At 42.7% G+C, this 11741-nt stretch overlaps 1 protein-coding gene across 17 annotated transcripts in view; it reads left to right on the top strand.

The window, feature by feature from the left end:
* LOC122529246 (phosphatidylinositol 4-phosphate 5-kinase type-1 alpha) overlaps positions 1–11741 on the top strand; it is a 35216-nt gene that overhangs the window by 7403 nt on the left and 16072 nt on the right. For 7 of the 17 annotated variants that reach the window (XM_043655156.1, XM_043655145.1, XM_043655143.1 and 4 more), the window contains exons 11-15: positions 2399–2461; positions 2934–2945; positions 6384–6461; positions 8348–8401; positions 9070–9447. In XM_043655156.1, coding sequence (XP_043511091.1) covers positions 2399–2461; positions 2934–2945; positions 6384–6461; positions 8348–8401; positions 9070–9447 — 585 coding nt within the window. The remainder of the gene's footprint in view (positions 1–2398; positions 2462–2933; positions 2946–6383; positions 6462–8347; positions 8402–9069; positions 9448–11741) is intronic. The other 10 variants (XM_043655149.1, XM_043655148.1, XM_043655146.1 and 7 more) reach the window with 7 other exon arrangements.

Genomic DNA, 11741 nt, shown 5'->3' with positions numbered 1-11741 from the left:
GAATAGTTTTCAGTGTTCGAACGAGAGCTATGTGCCTTGTACGCGAAAAAAAAAAAAAAAAAAAAAAAAAAAAAAAAAGAAAGAAAGAAAGGAAAACCGGGTTCATTAAATCTAAGATTTTTGCTGGAAGCGTATCATTGTAAAGATAATTTCACAACATTTCTGTCGCTAGAAAGAGGACCTGGCCGTTCCATATGAGTAAAATTTTTGACAACGTATGTAGCTTACCGTACGTGTATGAAGTGATTTTCAATCAAGTTTTTCATCGTCGAAGTTCCTTAATCATTAACGTACGAACGTGCCAAAGTTTTGTGTAAAACTATTTCCACGTGTTCCTAGTAGCGTACAGAATAGTAAATGGCTCGTGATTATAGAGGTTTCTATTTTACGAACACGCGAGAAAGCAATCATTGACGATTTGTCGAAACCTGCTATCGAAACAATGTAATAGATCGCACAAGATTTCGTTCTGACAAACCACATGCGAATTTAATTCCTATAATGCTAGGCATGAAATTTGTTAATGACATACAGTTCCAGAAAAAGAGATTATAAATTTTTATACATCTATTATATATAAATATATATATACATATATATATATATTTATTTATTGTAATAATTTTTAAGCGTCGCTGGTTATTATACAATAATTTTGTGCGATCTATTGTTTAAACTTAGAAGGATCCTTTACGGCGTGTACAGTCGAGTATATTTTGGCAAAGCTAGTTGGTACGACATGGATGTATCGGAGAGAGTATACGAGAGAGAAAGAGTGAGAGTATGAGAGAGAATTAAATGGTAGAAGTAGAATACACACACACACACACACACACACACGTTCTTCTTTATTGTGAAAATATTCAGCTATCAGCTCAACGTGGACACCAATGTACATATTTATATATTTTGCAATAAACATTTTCGCTGTTTACAACTTCATTTCATTTATAAAGCCTACCCGTAAACATATTACGTTTTACTTTTTCATTTACTTTTTTCTTCTTCTTCTTTTCTCTTGTCCTATCGAGATTTCTCTTATCTAGTTAATATTCCCATTACTATTTACCATGACCACTATATTACTGCTCTACCGCTACATCATTACCGAATTACTATTTCATCGTCTACTGTAACTCTTCACGTTTCCTTCATCCGTAGTTATCGACTCTCATCTATAAAATTTTATTTTCTGCACTATATCGTCGCGCGACACACTTTATGTACTGTCTTAAATAGATCGTATCGTGCGGTGTGTTTGTTGTTTGTGTTTCAACCTATATACAACGTTTGGGTTTTAATTGCCACTTGTTTACCACGTGTACTTTGCGATGCGATTACCATGACACGGAATCCATGAAAAAGATCAGAAAAAGATCCACGAGACGATTTTTTTTATCGATCCCCTCCCTCTTCGCCTTCGACATTTTTCCCACCGTAAAAAGATTCTTTTTACTCTTTGTTCTCTTTTTTTCTTTTCTTTCAATCTTTCGTTCGACTGAAACGATCAACTTGTTTGACTTTACCTTAACTTTTGTATTTCATTCTAAAGACACGTTACTGTATGTTTTAATAGATATCTCGCGTGAAAATCTGGATTATTCGAACGAATTCGGAATTACACGATCTGTTTATTAAGGCGCCGTCATTATTAATCCTAAAAACATCTGATTTAATATGAATATAATACGAGAAATTGTAGTTAAATTTTTAAAAAGCCAATCAAAATTGAGTCTTAAGATAACTTTCAGATTAGCCAAGCAGTTAGCAACGTAGAATCGTAGTTATTTCTCGAGAAACGCCATGGCGCGACTAACGAGGCACTGTTTAAAATGAAAAACAGATCGTCTCGGTATTACTGCGATTGATATCCAGGTCAATGTTTCGCGAGTTCAAGTCTCCCAGTTAAAAGAGATATGCAACATATATAAATCGAAAGGAACGTATTTACAATGCGTTGTTCGAATAATCGGGACCTTTCATCGTTCACCAGAATCCCCGAAATGTAAATTAATAATTCGCGAAAAACGTATAATGGCACACTGTATTTATTTGTTTGACCACTTAATCATTCACATGATCATGAATGGTACTCTTATCGTTGCTTTTCTCCCTCTCTTTCTCTCTCTCTCTCTTTCTCTTTCTGTCTCTCATCTATAATTCCATTTCGAGGCAAGAACGTAAACCCCGCTTTCCTATTATGTTGCTATTTTGATTCTCGGCAGTCCCTATGATCTATCGATCGTTTTAATAATTCCGGTATATATAAAAGATGTCTTAAGTACGGAGTTAGCTAAATGTTGATGTTTTTGTGTCCCGTGCACTTCTTTTCGTGTCAACCCCCAATGACCTGATCTGACCTGCTACCGATCGAAACTCGAAAATCGAATACCAAAAGTGGACCTGCCTGAGATTAAGGGGAATCATCGCAAATTCCGTAACCTCGTCACCAGCTACATAGGTAACTTTGCCTGTCTGTTCGTCCATCTGTCTGTCCATTTTTGTATAGTTGTACGTATGTTTGTTTTTTTATTTCTCTTTTTCTCTTTATTTATCTCTTAACTTTTTTCTTTTAATATTTCTCTCTTTCTCTCTCTCTCTTCCTCTAAAATAATATAACGTCGATGGTTATATTTTTTAACTGCTTGTATCTATGCGTACACGTTTTTTCTCTACCTCTCTCTCTCTCTGTTTCTGGTGTCGATCTGGTTTGTTGTTCCTTCGAGTCCCTTGAATTGCTCTATAATATTTTTCTATCGTCGTGTTGCTGGTTTTTCGTTTTTATTCTGAGTTTTTTTTTCTGACCCCGCGAACTTCTCTTTCTTTTCCAGTAAACTGTTCCCTTTTCTACTAATTATTAACATTCTTTCTATGTGCCTCTGGTCGAACCTCAACTAATTTAGACGCTTTTCTGTTTTCTCGCTCAAATACAGTCTTTGCTCAAAGTGAGTTTTTTCTATATTTCGACATTCAAGTAGCCACAGATACTTTACGTAGAACGTTGAGAGTACTGGTTTTTTCCTAGAATACTGTTCTTGTACCTGCTGTCTGGCATGTGAAACCAATTTCATTCTTTTTTTCTTTTTTTTTTTTATTCTTTCTTTTTCTTTTCTGAAGCCGTAGATGTAAGGTGTTGTATGTAAGATGCACTGGTAAATAGGATAAGACTGTAAGTGCAAAATGTTCCCATTGCAACCTTTTTCTTTCCTTTTCTTATTAATACAATCTTGACTTTGAAACGACGAAGTTCGAATGAAACTGCGTGTAAATACGAGATCTGTTCCCTGTGAGTGTTGTGCATAACGTTGTTCTTCTGTGATGCGCTTATTGTTTGTGAGTTTGAAGTCATTTTTGATTTTTCTTTCCTCGTTACTTTAATCTAATCTCACTTTGTATTTTTGCCACTTGTTCACTTTCTTCCATTCTCACGGAACGCTCTCTTTTCCAAATAGAAAACTTACATTCGAACGGTGTTCATCTTCTGCAACGCTTCTTTGATTGTCTTTCTCACCTAGTATCTCTAGTCGAACTTTTCAACATCATACGAACACGTGTACATGCGTTTGATCTTGTAGATGTGACCTTAGATATATTGCATTTCTCGACTTTTATACGTGTACATATGTATGATATACACTCCAAACATTTTTGCTGATTATATCGAGGAAAGTGTGTTATTGAAAGCTTCGAAAATGAATTAGAAATAAATTACGTGTTTGTGTGTTCATCGTATATATCGATCGAAGCGATCTCGTGTATAGTTGGCAAAAGAAAGGAGTGTATACAGAAAGTTGTACAGAAAAATTCGAACGAAGTTTTTTCACCCTCGGTTTCTCTATTGCTTGTTGCGATGCATCGTGAGATCTGTGTGCCTGAATTCGAATTCTCTACCCCCCAGTCGTTGTTATCTCACTTTCTCGCACTTGTCTCTTTCTCTCCTTCTCTTTTTAAGCTCCGACACGTTCACAATTTTCTCAAGTACACCAAGCAACTACCCAATCTCTTGATCAATGGCCCTCTCTTTCTTTTCCGCGCGAATCTAGGTCACCCTCCTCTCGAAAAAAAAAAAAAAAAGCATCTGGAAGAATCAATCTCCGATCCCGTTTCTTAGTCGCGCCCCGAACTTCTTTACGTTCGTTAATCACCGAACTGGATGACGTACACCCGAATTTTCGCTAGGAATATTTTTGTCTAGAGCGTAACGTGCACATACATGCACCATATATGTTCGCATAATCACACACCCTGGCCCCCCGTTTTCTTAGCGTAAAGCACACTTTAGGTAGCGTGAAAAAAAAAAACAGGGGACAACGGAGTTAAGCGCACCTTCGTTCGTTTATTATTATTATTTTTTTTTTTCTTACAGAGGTATACAGGCTGTTCGCGATATTAATCGTCTCTTGCAAGTAGTGTGATTTGTGAGAAAAAATATTTGAGTAATTATATTGCGCAAGACCGATGTAATTAGCGAGACTATGGATATTGTTTAATTGACATAATTGAAAGTTCGACTACCGAGACGCAACTACTGACTGTAGAGATACGTTTAATAAACGAAACTCTGTTGTTTCAGACATTTAAGATCATCAGAAAGAGTCTCGTCACAAGAAAACAAAAACACACAAAGGCCACGAGAAATTTCAAGTATCAATTCGGACCATCGTAGAACGACAATTTTTCCCTCTTCCTCGTCTTTCTCGCAAGTCTATTAATCGCCGAGAGCTAATAGCGCGAACACTCTGTGTACGATGCGAATTGAAATTGCTCGACGGAGCAAAATTCTCTTCAGAGTGAGGAACATCAACGATGTTCAAGAAAGGAAAGGAGCGCCTCGGTTGCGTGCCTTAGCTCTGCTTAGTTCGTCTGTCTCTCCCCATCCCGTATATCAGAATAATTTTCCATAGATTCGTAGCACATGGTCGAGACACGCGGGCTCGTTCTAGTTAACTTCGTTGTCCGGATTCGAATCAGACCTGAACACAACGTGCACGGCGCATAGACAGTCCGATAGAAGCCAGTAGAGCCCCCCCCCCCCCTCCTCTCGCGGTCACGCGTGTTCGACCGATTAGAAACGATGCTCACCGATCGCGAGAAATCGAACGAACCCGTCTGCGAACGCCACGTTGTGTGTTCATGTACGTATATTGTATTGCACATATATACATACAGAGGCATGTACTTTATACTTGTATACGACGAGGAGACTGTAGTGACACGCACGATCTGGTGAGAATTACAAGGAAGGATCAAAAGGCAACCCTCTCGCGGTTCAGATCGAACGTAAGAGGGAACGATGAGAGAAGCTTTTGGTGTTGTGTCGAACTAGACTGTTTTACTAGACTCATTTACGATTATACGTACGGTAGAGATTGAAGAGGTGATTAGACGAATAGAGACGAGGGGGAAAGATAATTCCTCCCCCGTTTTGCAATAGTAGTTTCGTCGTTTACGCCTGTCCCTGTCCGATAGCCGTAGAGAGATCAAAGAAGCGTAGCTCCGGACGTTGCCGAGGAGTTTGTTAGACGTAGTCGTGGCAGACAGTGCTGTAGCGAGACTTCACTTCACGTGGCAGTTAGTGGGAAATGAATTGGACATTTTCATGAATTCAAGAAGCCAACCCCTTGCGGTCTGGGCTCGACATTTTCGTTCCAACTGGTCCGTCTTTGAAAGCTGTTGATCTTAGCTTGTAGCAGTGTACTTACTTTAGATAGAATTTTGCATATATCTTTGGAATAATATATGTATATATATTTCTGTTTTTTTACGATGTAAGAAAAGTATAATTTCGTCTATTGAAAAACTCTAGAGAAAATCGAACGTAATAAAATGTCGAGGCAGGATCGCAGAGGATTAATCGAAAGAACCCGGTGAAATCATTTTTGCCAAAAATTATTAAACTTTGCCCACAGTTCTCGTTTGTACTGAATTTGCTTCATCTCGTAGTTACGAGTACCGCGACTTGCTCCACGAGTCGGCATCGAGACGATAACGATTCCCGAACGATCTCTAGGGCGTGTTAATTGCGATGTTACGGTGCGAAAATAGAAAGCCCGTGACGCAATAAACGCGTGCGTAACACGTCCCGCGGATATACACACGAAGCGTTTACTATACGAAGCGCGGCGAGGTAACTTTCTCGAAACAAAGTACGACGCTTCACGCATAAGCTAACACTTGCTACGGTACTGACGTCAGCTTTTGTAGCGTTAACTCGTTTGATAAAACCCCCTTTTTACGATACATAGGCACCATAGTTTCTGAAACTCTTCTCCAATTAATCGTTCCGACTTCCATGAGTATTATCGATGTTTCTTGCAATCCCTCGCGCCCCGCGCGCGTCACGACTACGACGTGTACTAACAACGTGTCGATTTGTGTTTCAGCATTGAAACATTCCCCGTCGAAGAGAAAAAGCATCACCAGGCCTCTCAGGCCCCTGGACGGCGACTTCGATTCAACCGGTGAGTTTGTTCGATGGTTTATATATATACTCGTTGAACAATTTATATTCTTCTTTCTTTTTTCTTTTTTTTCCTTTATTTTTTTTTTTTTTTTTTTCTCTCGGATATCTGTTACTATTGATCCGTTTCGTACGCTTCGCGTGGTCTCACGATCACCACTGGTTCAACGATTTCCGGGCCGGTTCGATGATCGACATTTTCTTGTTGAGACAGCTCGCATATTACAAAAAACTCGAGCTAGTTCAAACTTCAGCTAGAGAACTATCTAGAAAGTTGCAACGTAAGAATACTAAAATTTACTGAGAGAATAAATTTCCTTTGCCCGTTAAAAAAATCCTCCTTTCGATATTTCTCTGATACAAGATTGTTGCAAGAGGAGAGAGGCTGTCCTCAAGTTATCGCCGGTCGAGAGATCGAACGCGGTCCGAAGGTCGTGCGGATGATATATACGAACGGAGATATATATATATATATTCCACGATTTCATTATTGGCTTTGCGCTGAATTTCACATGTGTAGCCAGGCACAGCGATCAGTACAATAAACTTAGATCCGGCATACCAAAGTTCCCCGTGTCCAAAACGTTCACCACGATCCCTGTCTGCGACGGTGCCACGAAATACCATTGAACCACCGTCCCTTATCAGCCGTTCCCTTTGACAAGACATACTCTGCCGCTTTTACGAAGATTGCTCGCGCGTGCTTTCCACGTGTTGGTTCCACGTGCCGCCTATTCGTACGTCCGTGTTGGCAGGTAATCCATTATTCTACGATCCTATTAACCCTGCGGAGGTCGCGGCTCGCCTGACAGTCGCACGCGAGGATCCGGCGGTAATTGAAAATTATGCCTAGACGCAGATACCTCGAGAAGTTGGGAAAGAGAAAATGGGAAGTGAATAGGGGAGGGGACAGCATGGAAAAGTAGAAAAAGTGGATAGCAGACGAAACTAACAGGGAACGAAAGAAAAGAAACGAAGGTAAGGGTAAGTAGGGCGCGACAGTAAAGGATTAGGGAAAAAGGAGAAAGGATTGAGAATGTACAAAGACAGATTAGATTGATCTAACAATCTGGTTTTTTTCTTTCTTTTTTTTTTAAGAAACGCAAATAGATCGCGATCTCCGCAGGGTTAAGCATGATCATCTCGTACGAGTAAAACTGGGAAATAGTATCGTTCCCGTCTCAATTTCATTCTCATTTGACTACGTATAAATTCAAACGACGAACTTTGAAGTAATCACACCGCGCTGCCTACGGTACCTACCTATAATCGTGAATCCGTGAATGACGCAGTGGATAACGTCGATTTAACAAATCGTCGACGATGAAGCTAAAACGATTGAAAAACGAAACAACGATTTGCGATTCGATTCTATCGTTGTATGTATTGTTGCGTATACATCGAGAAAATACATGTCGAGAATATTTGCGGCTTCTACATCCGCCTGCCAATCCGTTCCTTCGAAACCCCATTTTTCGATTCTGTCTGCAGACACAACGAGCGTACGTATACAGCTTTCTATCGTGAATGTCAGTCGAATGCGCGCATTCCGATCATCGAATCCCTATCTCTCTTTCACTCTTGTTCTTTCTCTCTCTTCTTTCTTTGTTTTGCCTCGAACGTCCCTTGCTCGAATCCCTGTTTTATTTCGGGACACCTTCGATCCGTGACTGGACAGAGAGACTTTGAAAATCCGAGAACAATAAAAGTCGACGCGGAAGCGATAATCGCTGACAATGAGAACAATGAAAAGTGGACGCGTGCGTTTTGTTCGTTGTGCGAGGAACAAAGATCCGAGTGGGAAAGGATCCGGAAGTTTCTCTGTCCGATCAAGAGTCGCACATATGGTGATACGGTAATGGTACATGGTGTTGTATGGTGGTTTAGCGGTGCCGACAACCGGAACTTCGACAATGCATGCTACGTCACCCACGAAGGCTGGTGAGTCTCATACGATCACTTATTTTCCTAATATCCGTTTAATATATATTCTGATGGTTACCACCGCGGTCTTTCTTGTGTCGATTTAACTTGTCCAATTCCTCGAAGATTTCTGTTGCATCCAGTACGGTGGAAAGAAAAAAAAAAAAAAAAAATAAGTGGAAATAGTAACAGGAACGTGATGTATGTGATAGAGAGATATTACTGAATCGATCTTATTTGTCAATGATAAAACAAGTTTTGAATCGTAGCCACACCCGTTGTTATACCGTTGCGTATTAAATATTTTCTCTCTGAACGAGCGATGCCACGTTGCTTCGAATTCTACCCCTACACCGTACAGAATTTATCGCGCGAGGGCTGCCTGAGACGTTTTTCGTAGAAAGTCTGCGACTGAAAATGAATCATCGTAAATATTAAGTGGCGCACGCGACGCGCGAACAAAAGATCCTTTCGGTTGGTCGAAGCAACGTTGCACGATTCGTATCGCCACACGACCTCTCACTCACCCAGCTTCTCTGTTTCTGTCTGTCCCCGTCTCTCTGTCTCTCTCTGTCTCTTTATCCCGACTCGATCACCGTTGCCGCTGCACGCGCAACCCTCGTGGCGTTCGAATCCGGCCCGTTTCCGGCCGACGCCGTTGGGAACCGCCGCCGGAAAAAAAACAGTGACCCCGACAGACCCTGCGATCAGCACGACCAGCACGGTGATGTCGACCGGTTCGGCGCCGATCGCCACTTCCACCCCGGTGAACTTCGCCTCGGGCCCGGTGAGCCCGCCTCCGTTGACCTTGGCCGCCGGTCCAGGCCCAATCCCTCATCAAGAGCAACCGGTGACGACCTCAGCGGCCAAGGTCACGAGCTATCCAGCGGTACTGAAGGGCAGGACCGCCGCCAGTCCACCGAATCCGAATCTGGTACCCTCCGGCAAGATTCCACCCCCCGTCCCTCCGAGAGGCACCGGTCAATCGAGGACCGCGAGGTCCTCCGAGGAGCACCGTGGCCCTGCAACGGCCACATCCACGTCCTCGATGGCGTCCAGCCGAGGTGACGAAGCAGCCATAATCACGAGATACCGCTTGCATGAAAGTTCGAGCATCCTGCACCATCTCCCTGCACCCGATTACATTTCTACTTCTACCGTTTCTGCTGCGCCCGCCGTCACTACTTCTACTACTACTACTACTACTACTACTACTACTACTAACTACTCTGTCGCTGCTACGTGTACTACTACCTCTTCTTTGCTCTTCTCCGCTGGTACCACCACCACTACTACTACTATCACCGCCACGACTGTCGACAACATCGCAAACTATCACCCCGATTCTAACACTTGTACATCCGATACCACCGACGCGACGTTGCATGCGCGAACATTGACTCCCGCGTACTTACCACCGCGATACGAGAGCCTGGCGTTCTACGAACGAACGAGAGACCTGATGGCGGCAGCCTTCGAGAGCATCCACGAGGAACGAGCAACGCCGAGGACAACGCGTTGGAACAACAACCGCTGGCAGCCGGTCGAGGATTTCTACCAAGAGGAGGAGGAATTCGTGAGCGTGGAGGAGGTCGACGGTTCGTACGTGATCAGAACCAGCCCGTACCCGTTCAGGCCCGAGAGAGGGAACTTCAAGCGAGCAGCAGAGGGGACGAATCGCGAGGCTGCCGCAGCCAGCGAGGAGGAGAGGAGGAGGGGAACCGCGAGCTCGAGAGCCGAGCACATGGCCAAGTTCACGTACTTCTTGAACCCGGCGTCTAGACCAGAGCTAATGAACTACAAGATGTCGCGCAAGGACAAGAAACACTCGGAGACGTACTACGAGCGAATGAAGAGGAAACAGAGGGAGCTCGAGGCCTCGATCGCCACCATCGCGGCCATCACCCAAAGAAGCAAGGTCGAGGAGAGAACCGTAGTTCCTAGGTCGATCGCTACGACGAGCAAGCCGCAGGAGAAGCTTCCTGAGAAGAGGATCGAAATTCAGAGGCTGATGGAGCGGAGAAGAGACAGCAAGTTGTTGAGGAAAATCAGAGAGAAGTCTGCTCAGAGGAAGAAGAAGCTGGCTCCCGAGCCGTCGCCACCCGGGGCGCAAGCTTTTCTCAGAACGAACGATAACTTTGAAGATCTCGAGCGAAAGAAGGTGACGTCTTTGAATCCTGGTTATGGTAACAGCGAACCCGATGTGAAAACGTTGGAAAGTGAGAGGCAAACGATTGTTCACAGAGGCGATAAGAGAAGCTTCTTGGTGACGAAAGTTGACGAGGAAGTTCCGATCAAATTGAAGAGCATCCAGACAGTTTATTCGTCCGAGCAGCTCCGAGAGAGTGGCGATATTCAAGTTGATAAAAATCTCATGGTATCTGATAAAGTTCAAGTAGATGGAGCAAGTGATCAGATCGGAAATCCCATCTCTGGCGAGCGACTGACCAAGAATAAGAATGAGAAGGTCAACGTTCTGGAGTCTCCGATCAAACCTGATGAATCGGAACGCATTCTGATACCCAATAGTTCCTTCTTGCACGGCTACAAAAGATCTCCAAAGAGAAGGCTGTAGACGAGACAGAACCAAACTTTATCGCCTACTTTATCAATTTACAAAGGGACCAGAATATGTACAATATTTCGATGGAAAACTCAGGTCAAAGACGATCGCAGATCTCGCGGGAAGAAGGAAGATTCGATCGGGAACGTGGAAACACTCTGGCTGACCATATACTCTGAAATAAAACGTTTCTCTCCTGCATGCGCAAATACACCTCGAGTTACTCAGTTTCTGTTTCATTCATCTCTCATCACTCGATCTCTCTCACGACCTCAGTCAGTTTGTAACATTAACCTTGACGTTGACTAGAAAATGACTCACATGCAGAAACAAGAAATATTTTTTCCCACTGTTACGTCTATGAGAACGAAGGAGCTGGTAGCTTTAATGTTTTACGTATTTTCTACCACTAGATGATGCACTTTGTCGTTACTGTTTTATCGTGTACTCTGAACTCGATGCCGTATCATCGTCGATTTTATGGCGTCGACGAGGTATCGTTCGTATTATCGGGAACCGACTGTCCCCGGCACGCAGAGGTTCCACGTTTGCGAATGTAGTGCGTGTAAGAATTGGTTACTTTCTTCTCTCGATTCCAGTGTACTCCTGCATGCGTAGCGATCTTTTATCCGTTGTTAGGACCGATGTAAAAAAAAAGAATGGACGTAACTCGCGAATTAGACGGAATTTATTTATATAGAGAAAAAAAAAATGGAGAAACAGTTTTTAAATATTATCCGATAAATTTCATTATACTGTCATTCGGTACTTGTTCAACACCTGATAAAATATTAT

Source organism: Frieseomelitta varia, unplaced genomic scaffold, assembly GCF_011392965.1.
Source record: "Frieseomelitta varia isolate USP_RPSP 00005682 unplaced genomic scaffold, Fvar_1.2 scaffold_281, whole genome shotgun sequence".
Lineage (NCBI taxonomy): Eukaryota > Metazoa > Arthropoda > Insecta > Hymenoptera > Apidae > Frieseomelitta > Frieseomelitta varia.
This window is presented reverse-complemented; position numbering and strand designations above follow the sequence as displayed.